At 34.7% G+C, this 26,073-nt stretch overlaps 2 protein-coding genes and 1 pseudogene across 2 annotated transcripts; 2 read left to right on the forward strand and 1 right to left on the reverse strand.

The window, feature by feature from the left end:
* Window positions 1-287: 287 nt before the first annotated feature.
* LOC145581246 (uncharacterized) lies at window positions 288-1,171 on the reverse strand. Its single transcript, XM_081638289.1, has 2 exons — window positions 894-1,171; window positions 288-810 (listed from the first exon to the last, which is right to left on the reverse strand). The coding sequence occupies exons 1-2, from the start codon at window positions 1,169-1,171 to the stop codon at window positions 288-290; spliced, it is 801 nt and encodes a 266-aa protein (XP_081494415.1).
* Window positions 1,172-2,103: 932 nt separating this feature from the next.
* Window positions 2,104-2,201, forward strand: LOC145583587 (small nucleolar RNA R71; annotated as a pseudogene).
* A 10,685-nt stretch (window positions 2,202-12,886) lies between these two features.
* On the forward strand, window positions 12,887-16,148 carry LOC145582303 (uncharacterized). The gene is made up of 4 exons (XM_081639302.1): window positions 12,887-13,335; window positions 13,530-13,588; window positions 14,361-14,434; window positions 14,557-16,148. Exons 1-4 carry the CDS (start codon window positions 13,048-13,050, stop codon window positions 15,264-15,266), a joined length of 1,131 nt encoding a protein of 376 aa, XP_081495428.1. The 5' UTR covers window positions 12,887-13,047; the 3' UTR covers window positions 15,267-16,148.
* Window positions 16,149-26,073: the final 9,925 nt, after the last annotated feature.

Consider the following 26,073-nt stretch of genomic DNA (forward strand, 5'->3'; position numbering starts at 1 on the left):
CCTCATAGTGGACGGTATTGCACCATCAACACATTTGGAGTTATCTTCAACCTCCCTTGGGTAGAGCTCAAACCATGAAGGTATATCAATCATATCCTCGTCCATAAGTTTTGAGGACTTCATGTTATCTTCACTAACCATCTTTCTTTCAACACTTATAGGAACATCATCACAAGCTATAAGAACATCGTTAGTAGAAGACACAAACATGAAAACATTATCACTAGAACGAGGTGAATTGATACACATAATGCCTTTCACAAAAGACAAAGACTCGTGCATTGACTTTAGCTCAAAACTTGCCTTTTTATACCAACACGCAATGTAATAAGGCCACCTTTCACATCAATCAAAGAACCCGCAGTAGCTAAGAATGGTCTTCCTAGGATAATAGGTACATTGTCATCTTCCACAATTTCAAGCACAATGAAGTCAACGAGAATTGTAAACTCACCTATCTTGAGGGGGACATTCTCAACTCTTCCCTTGGGAAAATTAATAGAACGGTCGGCCAATTGTAAGGTCATGTTGGTTGGGAGAAGCTCTCCTAACTTAAGCTTCTTAAAAACGGAATAAGGCATTATGCTAACATTAGCACCAAGATCACAAGGAGAATTTTGAAACAATTTTCCGTTAATCTTGCAAGAAATTGAAAAATTGTTCGGATCTTTCATCTTTTTGGGTAAATCATTGTGCATAAAAGTACTAAAACACTCCCCAACTTTCACCGAATCAAACTCATTACACTCTCTTTTTCCACTCAAAATTTTCTTAAGGAACTTAGAATATCTTGGCATTTGTGTCAAGCTTCTATGAAAGGGATAGAAAGATGAACTTCCTTAAGCATATCAAGAAATCTCCCAAATTGCTCATCAATCTTGTTTCTCAAAAACTTTTGGGGGTATGGAAGTTTGGGTTTGATCTCATCCTCATGCAATTTTTCTTCAATTTTCACTTCCTCTTTGGCTTGACTCTCCTTCTTTGACACATCAAGCACTTTACCACTCCTATTGGTGGTAGAATATACCGGTTTCTTAGGATCAACTCCTTGAGAGGGTAAAGAGGTAGGGTTAGCACTCTCCTTCAAGGTATTTGCCAATTGGGTGATTTGTGTCTCAAACATTTTGTTGTGTGTCATAATCTCATTGAATTTTTTGTCACTTACCGACATGTAAGTGTTCAAAATATTTGTTTGGTTCTCAATGATTTCTTCCAAAGTAGTCCTAGAAGATGAAGGTTGGGCATAGGAATTGTCACCATTGCCTTGAGTTCTTGGAGCAAATCCTGATGGGGTCCCCTTTGATTGTTGTTTTGAAAATTACCCCGATTTTGGTTGCTCTAATTACCCCAGCCTTGATTTTGGCCATTGTTTTGGAGATGGTTAACATAGTCTTGATTTTGGCTTTGGATTCGATACCCTTGACCTTGACTTTGATTATTATAGCCTTGATTGTTATAGTTGCCTCAGAAATTTTGATTTCCTTGGTTTCCATAATCTCCATTTTGGTTATAATTATCAAAGTTCCCTTGTTTGTGAAAGTTCCTATTCCCAAAGTTCCTTTGTCCATCAAATCTTTGCCTGTTGTTGTTGTTTGAAATAAAGTTCACTTGTTCACACTCATTGTTATCAACATCATCACAATTATCAAAAGCATGTGGACAATTAGAAGCATCATGATCATATGATCCACATATATCACAAACCAGACAACCATTTGGCATATTGTTTGAAGTAGAAGGAGGAGTTGAGTTAGAAGATGTACCTCTCCCTTTATTGTGGGAGGGAAGTATTGGTGCTTGTGATGAAGCACTCTCAAGCTTTGCTTTGATCGAGGTCATCTCCTTTTCCAAGTTTGAAATTTGTGAGGACAAATTGTTGATGGCATTGAGATGGTCGATTGAATACACTATAGAACTACTTTTGCTTGTCGACTCTCTCTCACCTTCTTGCCAATCCATGTAGTGTTTCACTACGTCCTCAATTATGTCCACCACCTCCTCTTCTGTCTTGTTCATGATAGGGCGTCCGGCACCGGCATCTAAGCAAGATTTTCTTGAGGGCTTAGACCTCCATAGAAAATTTGGATGATTTGATAGGTGGGAATCCCATGATGTGGGCACTCTCTTTGATACTCCTTATATCTTTCCCATGCCTCATATAAGCTCTCATTCCCCTTTTTCTTGAAGCTTTGAATGAGTGTCCTTGCTTCGGCCATCTTCTTTTGTGGATAAAAACGAAATAGAAACTCTTTTGTCACTTCATCCCGTATCCTCAAAGAGTTTGGTTTCACCTCTTTGTCCTACCACTCTAGAGCACGTCCAATGAGAGAAAAAGGGAAAAGTTTAAGTCGAATGAACTCTTGGGTAACCCCATTCACCTTAATGGTATTGCAATACTTCTCAAATTCCTTGAGATGGTTTAGGGGACTCTCATGCTTGGCTCCACTAAATTGACGTCTTTCTATCAATGTAATCATCGTTGGTCTAATCTCAAAGTCATTTGCCGGTGTCGTGGGAGGAGCAATTCCGCTTTCAAACCTATAGGCTCCCGGAGTTCCCATCCTTCAATGCTATTCAATATTCGGAATAGCTTGACTTAAGACAATAGCATTTTTGCTTCTTTTAGGCTACATTTTTAGCCATGCTATTAATATTTTCCTTTGAGATTTGTATGCATAGGGCACGAGATCGAATTTAGTGCCATTTGATCTAAAAATTGAGAGGACCATAACAAAGATAAGGGTTTCTAATTGTTCCTTAATCTCAAGTTCCTCAAGAGAGGAAGACCATCAAGAAAAAAAAGAACCAGAAAGCATTGGTGCAAATGCTATTGTCTTAAGTCAAGCTATTCCGAATATTGAATAATAGGGTTGGTAATATAAAAGCAAATCAACATGACAAGTTCTAAGAATAGAAATCAATATCAAGACACTAAGGATTTAGGATCCACATGCATTCACGATAAATATGCTAATTTGATGGGAAGTTGATCAATCGAATGATGCGAGGGAAAATAATATTTGCAATCAAAATCACTTGAAAAGCTATTTCCTAGGTGTCAAACTAGTGGTCTCTACGAATGACTATCAAAGGAAAATCACAAGACAAGTTCAATCGATAAGAGTAGCTTCCAAATCAATGTGTCGTATCAATGAAAACTACAATGTAATCTAGCTTGATAATCAAGGTTAGCTACTCCTCAACAAACCAAATGCATGCACAAATTCTATCAACCAATTTAATCACAATATCAAATCAATCAAAATCCCTAAATTAGCAATAGTATATCATTCATACATGCTTCACCACATCCCTAGCAAAGGATCTACTCACTACACATTGTAGAATTGAAAAGCAAAATTGAACAAATCATCAATTTCATCATCAACATTGTAATCAAAATATCAATAATCAAATAAAAGAATCAACTAGAAATTCAACAATATATCAAAGATCAAACACTAAAATTGCATTAAAGAGAAGGGAATTCTCACAAAGCTTTGATCAATATCAAAGATAATGAAGATCAAATGTAGCAATCATCAATTACCAAGTTTCACTCTCTAGAATCTAAGAACAAAAGTTTCCCCAAATCTTGAGCTTTTCTCTCTAAAAATCTAATCTATTCAATTTCTTATATAATTCTAATACTCTCCTCCTACAATTTTCTCTCTAAAAAGGAAGAAAATCTATATATAGTAAAACTAACAAATGAGAAGTTAGTTAGACGTCCAAAAGGAACTCGTATAGGCACACCCTCTCCTCATAATGTGCGGCCGCTGAGAAATGGGTATGGAACGGGGGAAACAGGGTTGCGCGCCCGCGCCTCGCACGTGCGCGCCTGCTCCCCTGCCCTGCGTGCCCCGGGCTTGGGACCAGGGCATCCTTCCCTCGTGCGTCCATCGATGTCTCTGTGCGCTCCACTTTTAATGCCCACGCAGCTTGAGAGTGCGGCCTAGAAGACTTGGAGCTTGCACACCTCAACTCTTGAGCTTCAAAGGGAAAGACCGGCTTGCAACTTGAGCTTTACAAATCCCGAGAAAGAGCCATGGAGATCCTTGGACATCACCTTTCTCCTGAAATCAAAGAAAAGCAAACGAATAAAGAGAAAAGGCGAAATAAACTAAGAAATGCAAGAAAATTGGAAAACAACTAAGAAAAACACGAACTAGAGAAATAGAAGATAAAACTAAAGAAAAAGAGATAAAAGAGCTATAAAAGCAATTAAAAAATCATCCTAAAAGAGGTTAAATGAATGCCATAAATGACACTCATCAATAAAATAAGCAAAAATTATAAAAAGTTGATATTTTGAAAAATTAAAAAAAAAAACACTAAGGTAGTATTTAAATATATATTTCATAATAATTTTTTTTATATGTTACTTAAAAATGATGGCCAAAGGTAAGGAGGAATCTTAGTAATTTGGAATTTGATTACACATTTGTAAATGGACCATTTGTTACGAAGACACAAAGCAAACCTAGAAAGAATGTTTTGTCTTTTTCTTGTTTTATTTATGGGAACTGGTTGTAATTAAGCCTATAATAAATCTTGATTGGGAGAAATTGTCATGTCAGCAATCCACTAGCACATATATAACCAATTAAAATCATATGACTCTTTAAACACCCAATTAGATTACTTATTCACAGATTATAAAAATTATTCACCCTATATTAATGTTAAGAATTTATTCTATATGGGTATATCATTTTGAAACACCCAAAATAGTATATGGGACTAACAAAGTGAAACGGAGGGAGTATCATTTTATGTGGGCCTTTTATCTTGAAATACCTTTTGTTTCATAATGAAAAAAAATCATAAAAACTGCATATTAATAAAATACACATTATCATAAATCTAATTAGACTCTCCTTTAAAATATTTAAAACGACTCAACTTAAAAAGTCAACTCACGAAAGTAAAGTCAAGCCAAAGTAAAATAAAGTCAAACCTACAACTTGGAACCATTGTAGGCCCTTAACAAAACCAATTCAATTTAAAAACCTATATGTCAGTCTCGCAACAATAATATTATGATATAATAAAAGCAATAACACATCATAAACTTATCGAAACTAGTATGATTCGCTCTTCACTCATGCCCATCATGAATATGCTTCATCACCTGAAAAGCTTCTCTCTACTTGTTCCCACTACTCTCCATTAAAAATGGGTCATCATAGGGCCAAGGTAAAGAGAAGGCCAACAAACACACAAACACACAATCAGCAAAGCTGAGTACATAAGCGTAATTAACACACTAACATGCATTTACCTATCAACACACAACTTACCTTGTTGCACCTATTTATCAAGCACACAACATTCAACAAAACTTCTCAACTAAGTAACTCATTAACTTATTTAGTTTTGATTATGCATCGAACGGGTTTCCCCCCTAACCTGCCCCAGTAAAGGGTACTAACACGGGAGCTAACCATGCCGGTATAAAAGAACCACTCGTAAGTGGCGGAATTCCTGCGCATAATAATAAAAGGAAAATACAGCGTCCTGTACTCCCAGCAGAAGTTATGGTTAAATATAAAACCCCATAACTCCCCCCATATGTTCATACTCAAGGTATATACGTTCCAAGAGTTTTGGTGCGTAATCTCTTTCACTTTACGTTCTTTACAATTTATTAAACTTGGTGATGACTCTCAAATCATAACAACATCAAACATCATGATTATTCAAACAATTAAACACTTAATTTAATTCTTGAATAATTAGTGACCACATAATAATTAATGTTGAACCCTTTTTAAATCTACCTCGGTGTCAAAGACACCTTAGACGCTTAATGCGCCAAAAATCCTATCCCTCAGTGTTAAAAACACCTTAAGTGCACTAAGTCACAAACATACAATTTCTTCCTCGTGTACATAGACACTTACATAGCTCCTTTCTCATGCTTATAGCATCAATAAATATTATATGAACCTTAATAAAATTCTCTTTATATATTCCAATCCAAATTAAACATTCAGTTTAATTAAACATGCTTTCTATCATGCCACAAATAAAAGTGTGGTTCATATTGAACATTCCAAACTATTATTTTCCAACCATTAATCCATCACAAATAAATCATGCTTCATAATTCAATCACCAATAACAACCAAATCACAATTTCCATTCCAAATCTAGCATGATACTACTTGTAATCAATTAATCACATCTAGCATGCTACTACATCATCAAAATTATGCTAAGTACGCGAACTTACCTCGAATACGATCTTAATATCGCCACAACTAATAAAAATCACTCACTAAGGCTCCTACAATTTAAAATAATAAAAGAGAATTAAAATCCTCTCTACACAAATTTCCAGCAATATATACTATTATTAAACCCCTCATAATTCAATTTAAATAAGCTGAAATTATATTTAAAACATCATACTTTAGTCCCAATTAATGGGTAATTAAAATTCCTTAAGGAAACTTGATTTTTAATGTACTACCAAAAATTCCAGCATTATATTTTAATGAAAACTTGCTGTAATTAGGCTTTAAAACACTTAAATCAAAGGTTTAAACTACCATAAATCATAATCCTTCAATAATTAATAATTTATGAATCTAGGGTTTCAAAATTGGGGCTTTTTTTTAATTAGAATTAAAATCTGAAAATTAAATTACATACTACTTATAATCAAACATCATAATATCAATCACAAAACCCATATTTAATAATTAGATCTAAGGTTTAACAAAAATTAAAACAAAGATTAAATTTTTTTTTTCGGATAAGGAGCAGCCGGCAGCAGGCTGGCCACCACTGCCGGCTGCTGGTGGTAGCCGCCGCTCTCGGCTGGTGCTGTTGGTGGCCGGCGGCCCACCGATGGTGGTGGTGGCCGGCGGTGGTGACCCGGAAACAAGGGGAAGGGGAAAAAGAAAGAAAGAAAGAAAAAGGAGAAAAATAAAGGAGAAGAAAGAGAAAGTTTACCTTGGGTTTTCTCCACTGTGGGCAAAGTTTAATTTGCCCCAAGTGTTGAATATTTATACCCCTTTCTTTAGAAACTCTTCTTACCTAAACTTTCCCTTTTTACTCTTTCCTAATCCCTTTCCTAATAAAACTTTACTAAAATAAAACTTTCCTAAATTAAACCCCAACTTTAATAAAATAATTAATTAAATAAACTTTCCTTTTATAAAATATTTCCAAACTTATTTAAAATAAGTAATTAAAATACCGTAAATAAAACATTTCAAATTATTTAAATACTTCACAAAATACTTATTTTAAATAAAAATACATATAAAAATACGGGGTATTACAACTCCTGCCACCACCTTCACCATCATTCCCTTCCCCCCTCCCTTTCACACAGCTCCCCTCTCCCAGCCAGAAACCGGACGACCGGCGTCCAGCTCACCCACCGCCGCAGACCCACCCCTATTTACCCCAACCTCCCCTTACCCGTCGTACCACCCATCCAAACGAAACCCTAACTTGCGAAAATCGACCACCGTAGCCCCGATCCCACCCCTTCCCGACCACCGTAGCCCCGAAACCACCCCCTTTCTTGCTTTCCGGCCACGATAAACCCTATTCCCTCACCCAAAACTATCAAAAATCCATTTAATCCAAAAAACCTGAAATCCTTGGAAACGGGTTTTCTAGGTTAAACCCGAAACCCAGAGAACGGGCTGCAGTGATGGCGGTGGTGTGTGTGGGAGCAGCGAAGGGAGCAGGGTGCGTGGTGCTGATTGTGGCTATTGTAGTGGTGAGTATGCGAGCAGTGAAGGGAGCATGGTGGTGCTTGGAGGAGGTTGATTGTGGCTGCTGTGGTGGCAGTGAGAGAGTAGGGTTGTGATTGAGGGAGATGCGGGGGTGGTTCGCTGCTGCTGTTGTTGGTTCGGCGGTGATGGGAGGGAAGTGAAGAAAACGGGGGAGGGGGAGAGGTTGTGGTGGCATGGTGGTGGGTGGATTTTTTTTTAATTAAAATTATTTTATTAAAAAGTTAAAAGTTAATTAAATACTGTTAATTAAATTTAAAAATCTATTTTTTTTAATTTTAAACCAATTACATGACGACACGTGTCATGGTAACTTGTTCAATAGGTTACAAGTATTTTTTGTTTGTTTAAATTCAACACCCCCAAAGGTTGTAATATTAATGAATAATCGAAATATTGTATTATTAAAAAAGATCCGGCCAAAGGTTGTATTATTATTTGCAATTTTTCCTTTTTTTGGCAAAAAACTACATTTTAATATTATATCTCTCTCCTTCCATGGTCCCCACCCAGTTCCACTACTCCTTTTTATTATTATTATTATTTCTCTCCTCTCACATTCATTACTTTTTAATAAATTATTAACTTCACTATCTTTCTTTTATAATTTTTTAATACTTTAATAACTCCACTTACCTCTTATTTTATTTAAGTTAATTAAATCGCCTAAAATTATGTGCCGCTCAAAGTGTAACACTTATTAAAACACAGTAAGAGTATTTTTTTTTACAGTGAATTCTTACTAATACGTAAAAAGACAAACAAAAACTTTAATATATACTCAATTTACATTGACACTAATACACATTGAATAGTTTTTCTTTTTTTTTTTTTTTTTTTTTTTTTTTTTGCCAAGAACATTGACTAAGCCAGTTGCCAAATTGGGATGTAATTAGGGGATTGGAAAAGTTTTATACATGTAATATGGCTAATTTTCAATCACTGAGATTTGGTTGTACTCATCATTTAAACGGTATACTATATTAAAAGGTGTTCCTTTTTAAAGAAACGGTGCCACGTGACACTCTTCAAACTACATTCACAATGCCACGTCACTATCCAAAGTACATACGCCATGTAAGCTTGTCACTTTATTTAGAGATGTTCATGGACGAGACGGCCCGCCCTACCTGACAGCGGGTCGGTTTTGACAACACTTTTTTTATAAAAATTGAATATTTGGATGGGCTCGCCGGCCCAACCCGCTAATATAAATGGGCGGACATGGATAAGACAATTTGTACTGTAGGCTAGCCTATTCGGCCCGTTTATTTTTTTAAAAAAATTTAATTAAAATTTAATTAGTTAAGTTATGTACGTATGTTTTAGAATAAAGAATACAAAAAAAAAGTACTCCCCCCCCCCCGGGTTTTTTTAAATGCATTACTTTGACAGTTGCACTATTCACATACCATGGTTGACTTAATTTTTTCACCTCTAAAAAATAAATAGTTATTATATAATATATCATTAGATTAGTCATAAAGTCTAGTTTCATAATATAATTTTGTTACAATTTTTATTAATACACAATTAAAGATATTAATGGTCAAAGTAGCATCTCGACAAATGTGCCGGTCAAACTAATGCATAAAAAAAAACAGAGGGAGTATATAGGATTCTATGCTTTTATTAGCTACAAGAACTATTTAATTTTTTCCTTGTTTAAATCTTATCATCGGAGACTTATTATATATGTTATTTAATATTTTCAACTTTATTTTAATTCTTTATCATTTGTGATCAAGCTGGAATTTTTTTTAAGACAACCTAATCAAAATAATTGTAACATAAATAAATAATAAATAGATTTATTAGTGTTTGTGTAAAAATTAGAACAAAGTCCTAAAAAATAAAACAAGAACAACGATTTTAAGCTCGTTAACCCGTGGGACAAGCCCGACCCAAAATATGAGCTACAACAAAATAAATTATGCTTTGAGCTAGATTCAAACCCGTAACCCTCCTTACATGAAGGTAATACATTTACCATCTTAACCAACTTTGATTATTGTTTTAAATTTCACATAATTACAATTATATATTCCTTTCATTTATTAAGTAAATTCGAGGTTATATAAATTTTTTTTTACAAGATTAGAAACTAAATACATATGAGATAAAAAAAAAAAAAAAAAAAACATCCGAGGCAATACCCGAATCACACACTAACTTTACAAACAGACGAAACGATCGAATATAATTATCAAATTAAAGAAGTACAAACTAGTAATTCGGGGCATCGCCCGAGCCACATACTAGTTTGATAATTAAATATTGGGATGACTTTATATATTTTTGGGCATTTTTTTTGTATCATTTTATTGCAACTTTACAACGGATGTAAAATATTTATTATACACCTCATTGTTTTTATAAAAGTTTGTAAAAAACAAATAATATTTTATATATACAATATTTTTAGATTTATCTCAATGTTTATTTTTAGTGCATCAATTCTTCATAGTTCTTACTAACTTTAAATCATGAATATTAGTTATCAAAGTTGTGTATTGAAAAAAAATGTTGGTCAAACTATTGATTAACTTGAAATAGAGAGAGTAGTTTTCAAAAATTGTAGCTATTAAAATTATAATTAAAATCTAAGAATCTTATGATTTTATGATTCTTATATGACCATATGATTCGATTTTACAATTCTATCCGATTATACCTATTTCTCTTAACTAGTGGAAATCTACACATTTATAACAGTTTAAACAAATAATAATAAATGTATATATTAGTGGATCATTATTAAAAATTATAACATATAATATAAAGACATTCAATGAGAGTTGAGTATGACTAATCAATAACCTATATATATACTAAAAGTCACACCAATAATGACACGTGTCATTTTCTGGTATGTCTCATAGGTTTTTTTTTTCTTTTTTTTTTTAAGAAAACAAATCTTAAACAAAAATAAAGTATAACAAAATTATACATAAATAAAAAATTTGATGTATTGTAGGCAACTATTTAATTTTAAGTATAGAAAAAAAATTCAAACTTCAACAAATTTTTTCCCAAAAATAGTGTCATGTACTTCAATAATTACATATATTTTTTTGAATATTTTTTATAACATAATATTGAATATTAGAAGCTCCCAAAAATTAATTAGAATAATAATTACTTAAAATAAAAGATTTGATATAAACTTCCTCAAAAAATATTAACAACTATGGAGCATAAATTTAAGGAAAAAAAATTGAATTCTTAACATGTGATTTTTTTTTTTTTTTTTTTTTTTGGTGCACAATTAACATGTGACATATGAGTGTAATGTAGTAGTACTACGTTTACTACAACACCATTTTACTTTCTAAAAAAAATTTTTAAATAGAAATATATTTACTGGTTAAATATGTAGTACATAGTTTTAAGAAATTCATTTAGTTAATAAGAAAAAAAAAATTGATACCAATTTGTTGGTGAAATATACAAAAATATATATAGATAGTCAAATACGTATATGAAAATATCTATCTAGCTAACAAGTTCTTTCATAATAAATTCATTATAGTATTTTATATAAATTTATGTTTTTTAAATTATAAATGTAGTTTTAATTAAGAATAAGTATTTAATATTGCCGTGTATGACATGGGACCTAACTTAGTATGTATAAAATTCTACGATTGGATTCTAAAGCCTTTTTTGATTCAAAGTAGAATCTTAATTTTGACAACTTTGGTTGAGACAAATCCAACAACAGCTTATATCCAAAAATTTACTTTACATGATCATTAAATTATAGTCAATGTAGAGTGATATATATCCATATAGTTTAAATATCAAACTAATGTATTTAGGGGTGATAATGAGCTTGCTTGTTCGTGAACAATTTGAGGTCGACTCCATCAACGTTCGGTCAAAGCTTGATTTGTGGTGGCTTGGCTCGGGTTTGAGTTCGGCTCAAAACCTTAACGAGTCGAGCTGAGTTATGCCAAGTCCGGCTTGAAAAGTTAGTGAATAAGCTCGATTAGTCTATTCCATATAAAAATAAATTATGTGTACAAATATAATTATATTTATCCTAAATATTACACAATAAATAGTTATTGTAGTATTTTCATCGTAAACAATTATCTCATCGCAATATTAAAAATTTAATAATTGAATGTAAAAAAGAGTTAAAGACAAATAAACTAAGAATAATAAGTCAAGGTTGTTCGTGAACAGCTCGAGTTCGGCTCAGCCAACACTTGGTCAAAGCTCGGTTCAGTCAAAACTTGATTCTTAAAGTTTCGAGCTCAGCTCAAGTTCGAACAAACTAAAACGAACACGAGCTGAGCTAACCATAGTTTAGGCTTAGCTCGCTTGATTAACATATCTAGTTGCGTTTAATCAAATATATATCGAAGCTCCTTAATCTATATTCGGACTCGACTCACTTGATTAGCATCCCTAGCTAATTGCGTTTAATCAAATATAAATCGAAGCTCATAAAGCTATATTCGGACTCGACTCACTTGATTAGCATCTCTAGTTGCGTTTAATCAAATACAAATCGAAGCTCCTTAATCTATATGAAACAATCGGAGGACGAAAAGCGGGTTAAGGCGCGGATCCGAATTCACAAAATAGAAAAGAAGTTTAACATGGAGATGCCGGAGCATCTTGGTCGTTGCTAAAGGTAGGACCCACCTTAACAAAATTAAAGTAGTTCCAATAGCAAGTTTAAACCCCAAAAAAAGAAAAAAACTGTTGTCCCAATTAAAAATAAAAAATAATAATAAAATAATTAAGCAACTCCCATCATCTTGTATTCCCAGTCCACGTCTTCCACCCTGTCATCTACCGTACTCCTTTCTCTCTCCTCCCAATATCTGATTCCGTCCACTACCTTCTTAACCGGTCATCTCCCCCTCCACACGTGCCATCCTTCCACTTTTTACCTTCTCGCACGTGCCTCTCCCCTCACCCATACACTACCATTTCTCTCTTGTTTGTGTGGTGCAACAAATTAAAGTAGGAGAGAGAAAACCCACCTCAACAAACTTACACTATTTCTCTTAGATCTCTCGCTACTACCCTTTTTTTCATATATATATATATATATATATATATATATATATATATATATATATATATATATATATATTTTATTTCTACGAAAATGACCCATTAAATCAAAATACCTTTGCATTTTGTCTATGTAGTTCATTCATAAGTTTCATTGCACTACTAAGCTCATTTTATTTTTATTTTTCTCTCTCTAAATCTCATCAGTTTTAATTAATTTTTTGTGCACCAAAGAAAAAAAAAATCAATCAAACCCATGAGGATTAGGAAAAGAAAGGTACCTTTGCCACTTTCCCTTCTTTCTCCGGTACCTCTTTCAGATCTCTACCTTTTCAGCCGGTCACCGGTGCAAAACACTACTCATGATAATAATTATACTACCACCACCCTTTCCTCCTCCTCGTCGCCTCTGATGTTGTCGTCATCCGATCATTTATCGACTACTAAACGGTCCACTTCGGATCCACGCCGTGGTGGACCGTTAGTCGATAACGATAGCACCTCTAAGCTTGCTACTGCTACTAATACTACCGTTGGTGCTACGGTAACTTTGTGTGTTGTTTTCTTCTATATTACTGTTGTTGTTGTAGTACGGATGGTTGTTGTAGTAATTTTATTTAAGAGCAATTGCACTACTATACATTCAACTATATGTAATTAAATTAGTTAGTTCTTTATGTTAGATAGATGGAGTATTAATAATAGATCTTTTTTGCTTCAACGATTTTACTTCTGTAGGGATTCGAAGATGTCGACAACAGCGGACTACAAATTAACAATAATGAAGATAATATCAGGTAAACAATAATTTCAATTTCTTAAATACCATCGTTTGAATTTTCCAATTCTATATGCAATGAAAAATTATTTGGAATTTCTTTTTGTCATTTTCTTCTTTTATTTTTTAACCTTTATCTCATGTTGGTACCTACTTTGATCAAATCTAGTAATTAAAGGGTCAAGTATAATTATACTCTATCCCCGTCTCTCTGGTCTCTAAACGTTGTTCCTATTTTGACGGTGTTTGTTTTTTTAGAGACGGAGAAGGTAATTGTTTAAAGTACATAGATACTTAATTAAAGTGGGAATATACTAGTAGTATACATGTATAATTTTTAGGAGAAAGGTGGGGAAGAAGTTTTATTATCAGCTTTTGGCAAGAGTCACCATACCTTCCCCATCTAATCTCATCTAGTCCTTTTAATTTTCTTTTATTTGGTTATCTACCCAAAATTAAAAATAAAAATCAAAAATTAAAATTATATATATATATATATATATATATATATATATATATATATATATATATATATATATATATATATATATATATATATATATATATATATATTATTATTATTATTGTACTACACCAATGCGATGGATGTTAGCATGGGCACGATGATGGTCCCCATCAACAGCATTTTCTCTCTCAATATGTATCATTTACATAACACATATTTTTGCACCCACCTTCATCTTATATTTGTCTATCATTTTTCTATTTTTGTTTGATTTCTCGCTTTTAATGTCAATGGTTGTTGATTTCTGGGAGTTTCCGATTTTTAGTAACGCAAGTATAAGGAGTGCAACAGAAAATAACGATGATAGTGGACGATCCTTATCTCTCTCCAATAATGAAGGTATCAATAATAATAATAATAATAAACGCAATGAATTATATTTGTTTTATAAGTTTTTCATTACTATTGATGATGATGTTTTGAGATTGTTGTTGTTGCGATTAATATTGTAATGTCATTAGATCAAGTGGTAGGGAGGTGGTGCGATGGTGATAAAGCGATTCCACTGAAGAAGAGGAGGGGGATCGGGTTTGATACCTTTGTTGAAAACTCGATATTTGATGGTATGGAGAAAGACATGACAACGACAACGACAACAACAACAACAACAACAACAACAACGTCAATGAAGTGGGATAACACCGGCAGTGAAGAAGAAAAACAAATAGTGAAAGCTAATAACAACGAGGTAGCAGCAGCAGCAGCAGCAGCATCTGTAGCAGCAGTGGGTGTAAAGAAGGGAAATGCGAAAAGGGGTAACACAATAATGGAAGGATCAAGGTGCAGCCGAGTGAACGGGAGAGGGTGGAGGTGTTGTCAACCGACACTCGTGGGTTACTCCCTATGCGAGCATCACTTAGGGAAAGGTAGACTCCGGAGTATGACAAGTAACACTAGTGCAAAGTCGCGGTCCTCTAAGAAGAAGAACAACTCTACAAACGGGACTAAATTCGCGCTAGGCCGGGTTGAGGAGGTTGAGGCAGTGGATGATAATAGTGAGAAGAAGTTGGAAAGAATGAGTTCGTTTGGTAATAATAAGAGGGTGAAACTTGGTGTAGTCAAAGCTCGGTCGCTTAGTAGTTTGTTGGGGCAGACGAATAGTATGAACATTGTTGCAGATCACGCAAATATTCAGCAGCATGAAAAGATTAGTAGCTTGGATTATCAATGAACAAATCAAGATTATGGATAAACTCGAGGTTAGAGTTATTTGATTGCTTGAATATGTTGGAAGTTCTTGATATAATGCTAGAGTGTTAGGAAAAAATAAGAGAGAGAGAGAGAAAAACAATGGAAGGGGAAAAGTCCCACATTGATTGGGGAGGAAGGTTTTTCCTTGTTTTTATAATGTAGTGCTTTAGCACTACTTAGTTGAGTAAGTTGGAGGTGTGTGTTACTCCACACACACACGCGCGCGCGCGCGCCGAGCCGAGCCGGGTCGGGTCGGGTCGGGCTCGGGCCTCGGGACTTGGGGTCTTGGGGAATGCGATGCGCGGGCGTGGGTCCTTGTTATCTTTTTGGAGAAATTTTATTTCCTTTTCCTTGTTAACAGAATATTCCAAGTATCCGTTTTTGACTGTTGGGATTTTCTGACTGTTGTGGGAATTAATCAGCCATTAATCCCTTGATTTTAGCTGATTAATTCACTCCCTTGTTTCTTGCCTCGTTTGTTGACTGACTAGATTAATCTGGTCATCTTCTTGGCCAGGTTCTTCCCACCTTTTATGCTTCCCGTTTTTCCTCTTCACCCTATAAATATTCGGTGGTTTTCTCAGCCAAAACATAACACACAATCAGTCTTCTCTCTTCTCTAAAATTATTTAAACACATGTTCTTCCTGTTCTGTTTTCTGGGCAAGTATTCTGAGTTCCAGTCGGGTTTGTGAGTGCACATAAACTCCGGCGCCGTGCTTATCCTGGAGGGCGACCGCAATTGTCTACTGCACCGGGAGGTAGCGCGGAATCGTCTTTTAGGTCAGTGGTTCTCCACGACGCGGCTATTGTCAGTTTGGTTCACGCATCAAGAGATAAGTTATTTCTGTTTATTGCTTATTAGTATAACAATCTAAAAGACGAACATGGCTTCCAAATTCCTTGTTCCTGATATGTCTAAACTAGAACCTCTTGATGGAAAGAATTATAAACGTTGGGCTGTTAGGATGCGTTTTTATTTGGAGCAGATTGATGTTGCATATGTTCTTGATGATATTGTTGAACCTGTTGATAAAGATGATTTGTCTGAATATGAGATTAAGTTTTTTAAGGATGATAGAACTTGTAAGGGCATGTTGTTGCATTATATGTCGAATAGTCTGTTGGATATTTATATGGGTTTTCATCATGCTAAGGATATTTGGGATGCTTTAGAGAAAAAATATGGAACTGATGATGCTGGTACTAAACGTTATTGTGTTAGTAAGTGGTTAAGTTTTCAAGTTGTTGATGATAAGCCTATTATTGATCAGATTCATGCCTATGAGAGTGTTTGTATTAATATGGCTGCTGAAGGTCTGTCTATTTGTGATACTACCCTTGCTATTGTTCTGATTGAGAAACTCCCTCCCTCTTGGAAGGATTTTCGTAACCAACTCATGCACAAAAAGAAAGACCTAACCTTAGAGGAACTTGCTGCCCACCTCAAAATTGAGGAGGAAAACCGTATCAAAGACAAAGCCCCTTCTGTTTTCCCTTCCTCTTCTTCTGCCAAAGCCAACCTTGTTGAACCCAAATCAAACAACCAGTCCAAAGCCAAAAACAGTAACCTTAAGCCTAATGGGAAAATTCAGAAGTACAAGTTTAAGGGGATCTGTTATGAGTGTGGTATGACTGGTCACAGAGCTAGAGATTGCAGGGTCAAGAAGAAGAATGGGCAAAGTCAAGCAAACCTTATTGAAGATTCTGACGTTATTGTTGCTGTTGTTTTAGAAGCTAACTTTACAGGTAATGCTGCTGAGTGGATTGTTGACACTGGAGCTACCAGACACATCTGCGCCAACAAGGACATGTTCACTACCTATGACAAGGTTGAAGGTGAAAATGTCTTCATGGGCAACTCAGCCTCTGCATCTATCCAAGGCAAAGGGAAAATCGTTCTCACTCTCACTTCTGGAAAATTGCTTACTCTCACTAATGTTTTGCATGTTCCAGAAATGCGCAGGAATTTAATTTCTGGCAGTTTGCTCATGAAAGCTGGACTGAAGCTCTCCTTTGATTCTGATAGATTAGTTCTTACTCGCAATGGGGAATTTGTGGGGAAGGGCTTTTGTAATGGGGGGCTTTTTACTCTTGATGTTAAAATTGACACTATGAATAAGAATGCTAGTACTTCTTCTGCTTATATTGCTGAGTCTATTGATTTATGGCATGCTAGATTAGGCCACGTTAATTTTGATTCTGTTAAAAGGCTTAAACACTTAAATTTGATTCCAAGTTTTTCTAAAACTGATTTTTCGAAATGTCAAGTTTGTGTTGAAGCCAAATTTACTAAAAAGCCATTTAAATCAGTAGATAGACAGACTGAAGTACTGGAACTTGTTCATAGTGACTTAGGTGATTTTAATAATCACGAAAGCAGAGGGGGTAAAAAGTATTATATTACTTTTGTTGATGATTGTTCACGCTTTTGCATGGTTTATCTTCTCAGGTCTAAGGACGAAGCTGAGGAAATGTTCCTCAAATATAAAGCTGAGGTAGAAAACCAGTTAGACAAAAAGATCAAGAGAGTTAGGAGTGACAGGGGTGGTGAGTACAGCCCTGACACTCTTAAGGCATTTTGTGAGCAACTTGGCATTGTTCATGAGACGACGGCTCCCTATTCACCCGAACAAAACGGTATAGCTGAAAGGAAAAATAGAACTTTAAAGAATATGATGAATTCTATGCTTATTAGTTCTGGGCTTCCTAATAACATGTGGGGGGAGGCTATTCTTTCTGCTTGTCATGTTTTGAACAGGGTTCCTCACAAGAAGCTTGACAAGACTCCATACGAAATATGGAAAGGTCGAGCGCCAAACCTGAAATACTTGAAAGTGTGGGGGTGCCTAGCAAAAGTAGGCATACCTAGTTTCAAGAGGGATAAAATTGGTCCCAAAACTGTTGATGCTATTTTTATTGGCTATGCTTATCAAAGTGCAGCTTATCGTTTCTTTGTTAAAGGTGCTAACAACTCTTATGCAGGTGGTCATATCATTGAAGCAAGAGATGCTGAGTTCTTTGAGAACATTTTTCCTTTGAAAATGTCTCCTTCTAATGATAGTGAATTGCATGCTAGTAGTTCTGTTAGTTTACCTATTGCTAATGCTCCTATTACTAACGATGATTCTGTTTTGGAGCCAAGGAGAAGCAAAAGGGCAAGAAAGGAAAATAGTTTTGGTCCTGATTTTATTACTTCTTATTTATCTGAATCTTCCTTAATTGATGATGATTTTGTGCATATTTTTGTTTTGGAAGATGATCCAAGAACCTATGATGAGGCAATGAGGTCAGTTGATGCTGTTTTTTGGAAAGAAGCAATTGATAGTGAATTACAATCAATTCTCAATAATAACACTTGGGAATTGGTTGAACTTCCTAGAGGTTGTAAGCCCATTACTTGTAAATGGATCTTTCGGAAAAAATTAAAAGCCGATGGATCCATAGACAAGTATAAGGCAAGGATAGTGGTAAGGGGTTTTACTCAAAAGTTTGGCATTGATTATTTTGATACTTACTCCCCTGTTACTAAAATTGCAACCATTAGGACTTTAATTGCTCTTGCTTGCATTTTTGGTCTTGTTGTTCATCAAATGGATGTCAAAACTGCTTTTTTGAATGGTGACTTGGATGAGGAGATTTACTTGGTCCAACCTGAAGGGTTCGTTGTTCCAGGACAAGAGGAGAAGGTTTGTAAGTTAGTCAAGGCATTGTATGGGCTTAAACAAGCTCCAAAGCAATGGCATGACAAATTCGATAAGACTATGACTGGTAATGGTTTTCATGTTAATGAAGGTGACTCTTGTGTTTATTTTAAGCATGATAGTCATGGTTGTGTAATTATTTGTCTCTATGTGGATGATATGTTGATTTTTGGGACTGACTTGGATCGTGTAAATGAGACAAAACAGTTTTTGAGTTCGAACTTTGAAATGAAAGACATGGGTGAGGCAGATGTGATTTTGGGAGTAAAAATCAAAAGGACTCCAAATGGCATCTGTCTTAATCAGTCACACTATGTTGAAAAAATTCTTAAAAAGTTTGACTCATTTAATGTCGATCCAGTTAAGACTCCCTATGACCCAAGTTTCCACTTAAAGAAAAATAATGGTAATCCAGTTAATCAGTCTGAATATGCTAGAATTATTGGTAGTGTTATGTTTCTTATGAACTACACTAGACCTGACATTGCTTATTCTGTTAGTAGGTTGAGCAGGTACACTCATAATCCAAGCAGTGATCATTGGATTGCTCTAAGGAGGTTGCTTAGGTACCTTAAGGGTACTATGGATTGGGGTTTGCACTACTCCAAATTTCCTGGAGTTTTGGAGGGCTTTTGTGATGCCAACTGGGTATCCGATAATGATGAAGTTAACTCCACTAGTGGCTATGTCTTCACCCTTGGGGGTGGAGCCGTATCCTGGAAATCTTGTAAGCAATCTTGTACTGCTATGTCTACTATGGAATCTGAGTTTATTGCTCTTGAATTGGCAGGTCATGAGGCAGAATGGTTGAGGAACATGCTTGCAGATATTCCACTGTGGGGGAAGCCAGCTCCTTCAGTTGCACTTCATTGTGATTCGCAAGCTGCTATTGCTGTTGCACACAACCATGCCTATAATGGGAAGAAGAGACACATCCGTCTGAGGCATAAAGCCGTCAGAAATTTGTTGTCTGAAGGGGTGATATCACTGGACTATGTAAAGTCCGAAAAGAACATTGCGGATCCGTTAACTAAAGGCCTATGTAAAAAACTAGTTTTGGAAACATCGGAAGAGATGGGGCTAAAGCCCGTTGTATGAATTGTGAAATAATGAACTCCTACTCACTATGAGTTCAAAGGGGAACGTTATGTAATAATTCGGAAGCACATTTTTTATTTGTCCATCTCTAGATGTTTGTTTTGTGCTTAGCTACATATGAGAAAGAGGATGAGCATACGGCTCTTAATGAACCCATATCCATATTTTTGGAGGTGTGTTGTAGCTCACACTTGATGGAGTTCACCTACTTAGGTGTGGAAGTGTGGCCGCTTCCTATGAGTATTTCGTGGGCTTATACTCTAGAGCACCTATGAGCATCCAGGCTGGACGTATGGCCAGTATAATGCGTCACCTTTATTCGCGGAATTTCAGAATATTATACATGTTCAATTGTGTGGCTCAAAGTGACGGGTCCCTAACTCCCTATTGAGTTCAAGACGAAGGTCACTTGGTAGGTGAGGGATCATAGCTTGATGTCCACTATGTGTTAATTCAAGTCGCGAGACATTGACACTTATGCAATTGTTTTGTTTTGCCCAGAATTCATTTTTTTCTTTCATTCTTTTCATATCTTCGAACCTGTGGGGGATTGTTGGAAGTTCTTGATATAATGCTAGAGTGTTAGGAAAAAATAAGAGAGAGAGAGAGAAAAACAATGGAAGGGGAAAAGTCCCACATTGATTGGGGAGGAAGGTTTTTCCTTGTTTTTATAATGTAGTGCTTTAGCACTACTTAGTTGAGTAAGTTGGAGGTGTGTGTTACTCCACACACACACGCGCGCGCGCGCGCCGAGCCGAGCCGGGTCGGGTCGGGTCGGGCTCGGGCCTCGGGACTTGGGGTCTTGGGGAATGCGATGCGCGGGCGTGGGTCCTTGTTATCTTTTTGGAGAAATTTTATTTCCTTTTCCTTGTTAACAGAATATTCCAAGTATCCGTTTTTGACTGTTGGGATTTTCTGACTGTTGTGGGAATTAATCAGCCATTAATCCCTTGATTTTAGCTGATTAATTCACTCCCTTGTTTCTTGCCTCGTTTGTTGACTGACTAGATTAATCTGGTCATCTTCTTGGCCAGGTTCTTCCCACCTTTTATGCTTCCCGTTTTTCCTCTTCACCCTATAAATATTCGGTGGTTTTCTCAGCCAAAACATAACACACAATCAGTCTTCTCTCTTCTCTAAAATTATTTAAACACATGTTCTTCCTGTTCTGTTTTCTGGGCAAGTATTCTGAGTTCCAGTCGGGTTTGTGAGTGCACATAAACTCCGGCGCCGTGCTTATCCTGGAGGGCGACCGCAATTGTCTACTGCACCGGGAGGTAGCGCGGAATCGTCTTTTAGGTCAGTGGTTCTCCACGACGCGGCTATTGTCAGTTTGGTTCACGCATCAAGAGATAAGTTATTTCTGTTTATTGCTTATTAGTATAACAGAATAATGATACACTATTAATTACAATATTAAGACGTATATATGTACGTCGTCGGTGCAACGAACTCTAAATATAATCTTAGTATATAGTTCATGTGTTATGGTATTATGGTTGCTAATTTGGTGTAATTATGGGTGATTATTAGTGCAAATTTAAGTTATTGTGACAAAAAAAAAAAAAAAAAAAAAAAAAAAAAAAGTAATTAAAACATGTTAAGAAATACTTGGTATAATATAAGATGGAGTTATATAAATGGACGTTTAAGGTTAAGCTTGATGTTTGGTGCAACAATATAAGTAAAGTCTTATCTTGTTTGTAGTTGTGCTCTTCCACATGTTTTTGGAGTGTTCTAGGATTATGCGTGTTGGGGATTAGATTCGGACAGCATATTTTGGATGTTTTGGTCTATGTTTTTCATATCATAACTAGCAGCATTAACACAAATTTTTTTTGAAAACACATTAACACAATTTTGATATTTGTAAATCACCTGAAAATTATGATTAAATTCTTCTTCCATTCCAAATTAATTTAGTTAATTTGGACAACATATTAAAGATGTTATGGTGTACTCCGTACTATTTTGCTGTCATGATAATAATTATAATAATAATGCAAAATTAAATTTAAGTTTCTCTGTTTATTTAATTTACTAGAGCTATTACTCTCCAAATTTAAAAAGAGTTTTTTTTTTTTTTTTTTTTTTTTTTTTTAAGTATTATTTTTTATTATTGTTTGGTCATTTCTAAATCAAAATTTACAGATTAAATATTTTTTATTGTTTTAAAGTTGTAAATATATATGTGCATATTTTAAAAAGATTAATTGTAAATGGAATATATGTAGTCTGATAACTCTGATTTCCTTACATTTAGACCCCGTTCACTTCACCTTATTTTTGCTGAAACAAAATTATATTTGCTGAACTTAACTTATTTTTACTGAACTTAAATTAATTTTAATGAACTGAAATTATTTTTGCTAAACTGAAATTATTTAACTAATATTCTATTATAATTCTCCTTTAAGAAAACTGAATAAATTTACTGAATTGAAATTATTTTTACTGAACTGAACTTATTTTTACTAAACTAAAATTATTTTTACTTAATACTACGTATATTTTTTTTAAAGTAAAGTGAACAAAGCCTTAGTTCCAAATTATAAACATAGTAAGGGAACTAATTAGTTAGTTCATCTACAGATAATTCTATCTCATTTTAGTTGCAATTTATAAACATAGTAAGGGAACTATATATTGGTATCTCTAATTATGTTGGTAAACATTGTTAAGTTCGAGTTAATCTTAAAACAATTCTTACAAATTAAATCTTACATGTATTATGATTGCACCATTTTTTTAAAAAAAAAAAAAAAAAAAAGCTGTTTTCTTATTTGATACTCGTAAAATGTAATTGTTACGGAGTAAAATTGATGATCTACATTGACTTTAAAGCAAATGATGCAAATAAACATTTAGATAGGAAGAAATGGAAAGAAAAGAAGAGAAGAGAAATGGAGGGGATACATTTTCTTGTTTGGATAAAGGGAAGGAAGGTGAAGGAAAGGGAGGGATCCATTTTCCCTCTTTCTTTTTGACAGCATATTTTTTGGAGGAAAAATGGAGCTCACCTCCCCCTCCCTTTTTTTTCCCTTCCCTTTTCCCATTTTTCATTCCCTTCCTTTTCTTCCTTCTTTACTATCCAAATAGGGAGTCAATAATACGAAATAACTTGATATTATACCTAATTTAACAACGCTTGGTGGCAAGTGTGCCAATAGCCCAACAACCAAAAATAAATAAATATGAGATAATAAATTTCTTCCTTTTTTCCTTCAAAAAAAAAGAAAAAAAAAATCTTTCTTTTTTGTTTATATTTTATTTTTTGCGTGTGTCAATATTACATATGCACACACTAAATTTACCTATACGGAGTATTACGTAGTACTCTATCCGTCACATAATAAGTGACAAAATTATAACTTACACACATATCAATGTATAAGTTTGATCTTATTTTATATAACTAAATAATTATTAAAAATAAAAAAGTTGATATTATAAAGCTTTATATTAATAAATTAATAATACATATTTAAAAACATGCTTAATAATAAAATTTGTTTTAATTATATTTATGAAAATCTATAATCAAAGTTAATACTTCATGTGGCTAGTGAAAATAATCAAATATATCAATTATTATGTGGGGGAAGGAGTATAAGCTAATAAATTAGGTCGTGAATTTCGCTAGTATAACTGTATACGTAATTGCTATTGGTTAAGTGGTTATTTAGCTGCTGGCCGCTAATTAATAATTCTTATTAAAGATAGAGAGCGAAATTAAAATCACCATCCTATCTAAGACCTCGTTTGGCTGACACAGAAAATAAATTCTTGTAGGAAGTTGTATTTCATGGGAAATTATTTCTCAAATGAAATTCCTAGGAGTTTCTTTAAATTGTTTGGTTGTGTAATGGGAAGTTGGAATTCCCATGAACTTTGAATGACCAAGGGGGGCTAGGTAATTCACTTCCTATATTTTGTGGGAAGTGAAAATTCCCATGTATTCCAACTTTCTCCATTTTTACTTTTTTATGTCAAGATTGTCAACCAAACTACGACAAATTATAAAATTCCATGAATTTTCACTTTCTCCATTTTACTTTGTCAACCAAACAACCCCTCACTCTTGTTGTATTTCTTGCGTCAAAAGTCTCCGTCATGTGCAAGGATAATTTAAGTAGTTTAGGACCATTTAAATATGATACATTTTCTTAATTATTTAATTAATTTGTTTTTAAATGGTTGATCGAGTATAAAACCTATTCTTGGTCTTAACCACAAGTTTAAAATTTTGGTTATTTTGTCAAATTGATTCTCTAACATGGTATTAAGAGTTACCATGACAAAGGAGGTCACGACTCCAGGTCTCTAGGTGAATACCTCTTAAAAAAAACTCTCATCTTAGGTGACTATGGTCATTTCCAATATGTGTGTTCTCTTTTCGTCTGAAAATATATACTACCTCCAATTTTTATTATTTGCAACTTTAGGATATTATTTGTAAGATATAAAATATTCCAAAGTTGCAAATAATAAAAATCGGAGGTAGTAATTTGTTATTCCTTACATTTGAAAATAAATTCCCCTTAAAATATGTAATTAATGTGAATACTTTTATAGGTATCTTTCTTAAAAAGTTATATAGATATTTTTAGAGATATTTATAACTCAAAAATCTATACTCCATATAATGTTTGAAAAAGTTGTAAATCAATGGATAATATTTTAGCCTTTTAACAACTATTAAGTCAATATGTGAAAATATCCTTTGACATAGTAAAGTATGAAAGTATTTGAGCGAGTAATAGGTGAGTAAACAATTTTTCTAGGCGAAAGAGAGGCTATCTTAATTAGGCTCGAACTAAAAACCTTAGCAACATTTTTTTTTTTTTTAAATAAAAAACATTAGCGTTATTAGCAACGAAGTAAAACAAGTTACAATACGTAAGTGACTAGCACTCCTATATGGAGAATCTTCCGAACGTCGAGTTATAAGGCCTTTTTTTTTTTTTCAAAAGATTCTATTAACGAAAACAGTATTATAGTCTAAAGACAAACTAATACTAGAACACTAACCAATAAAAAACACACACTAAGTAACATGCGAACCAAATAAACAGAACGCTACATCAAAGAACATTTTCTATTGCATGAGGTCGTACGAGTCGTCTGTGGTGAACGAAACTTGCTTACGTTTGCAACCTATCTTAACTCTGCAAAATAATACACGATTAGAAACATGCATTCTGCTACTTGATTTTCGAAAGCCTAGAGATGGACGACTACATATAGTGGCTGAATGATTGGCTGATAGGGACTGCGCTGAAAATTGAACGCCACCAGAGGGGTTAACACCCAAATGTGAAAAAACAACTGGAGGGACACTGTGGGCAGACGAAGAAGGGAACCCAACATCCAGGGTAGGAACTTGCTCGAGAGGAGTTGGAACTTCTGTCATCATGGTATGCGGGGAAACATCCTGATGGCTTAAGGAAGAAGATTCCTTGCACGGAAAGGGGGCCTCTGCTTCCCAAGATTCGTGATCTTGGAGGGCCTCCGCCAAGATAGGTTTTAACACCCGAACAACTCGGATAGTGACAAACGAAAAACTAGCAGAATTATAATATTGAAGCTGTTCTGAAGCTATTTTCCCCAAAGTTTCCGTCGGAAACGACATACAAGACTTGTGACTCCGAGAGTTAACAAGCTTATGATGTCGCTTCTCATCCGTAACTGAGTCGTCTAAATCATTACTTTGTGACGCCAACGGGAAGGACCTAGTAGATGCACAAGATGGGGATTCACCTAAACACCCCACATTTTGAGTCGGTTGCTCCATGCCCTGTGAAGGGTCAATCTCCATGGGAATCAAAAAAGAGCCATCCACCGAAACACAAAAAGAATTTTCCTTATTCTTCTTCGAGGAAGCAACATTAGAAATATCCAAAGGCCTCTCCCCTGTTACCCCCGAGTGAAGCTGATTGGTTTTGCTTTGGTTAGAACCCGTCGGTGAGACAAAAAGAGAAGCCTC

Source organism: Chenopodium album, chromosome 15 (assembly GCF_948465745.1).
Source record: "Chenopodium album chromosome 15, dcCheAlbu1.1, whole genome shotgun sequence".
Lineage (NCBI taxonomy): Eukaryota > Viridiplantae > Streptophyta > Magnoliopsida > Caryophyllales > Amaranthaceae > Chenopodium > Chenopodium album.

Bases quoted from the DNA above. Each gene is read 5' to 3' on its own strand.
- LOC145581246 (XM_081638289.1), bottom strand. From the start codon at position 1,171: ATGTCGGTAAGTGACAAAAAATTCAATGAGATTATGACACACAACAAA. The intron at 811-893 runs GTTTTTGAGAAA...TCCCTTTCATAG, and splicing joins AAACTTCCATACCCCCAAAA to AAGCTTGACACAAATGCCAA.
- LOC145582303 (XM_081639302.1), top strand. From the start codon at position 13,048: ATGAGGATTAGGAAAAGAAAGGTACCTTTGCCACTTTCCCTTCTTTCT. The intron at 13,336-13,529 runs GTAACTTTGTGT...TTACTTCTGTAG, and splicing joins ATACTACCGTTGGTGCTACG to GGATTCGAAGATGTCGACAA. The intron at 14,435-14,556 runs GTATCAATAATA...TAATGTCATTAG, and splicing joins ATCTCTCTCCAATAATGAAG to ATCAAGTGGTAGGGAGGTGG.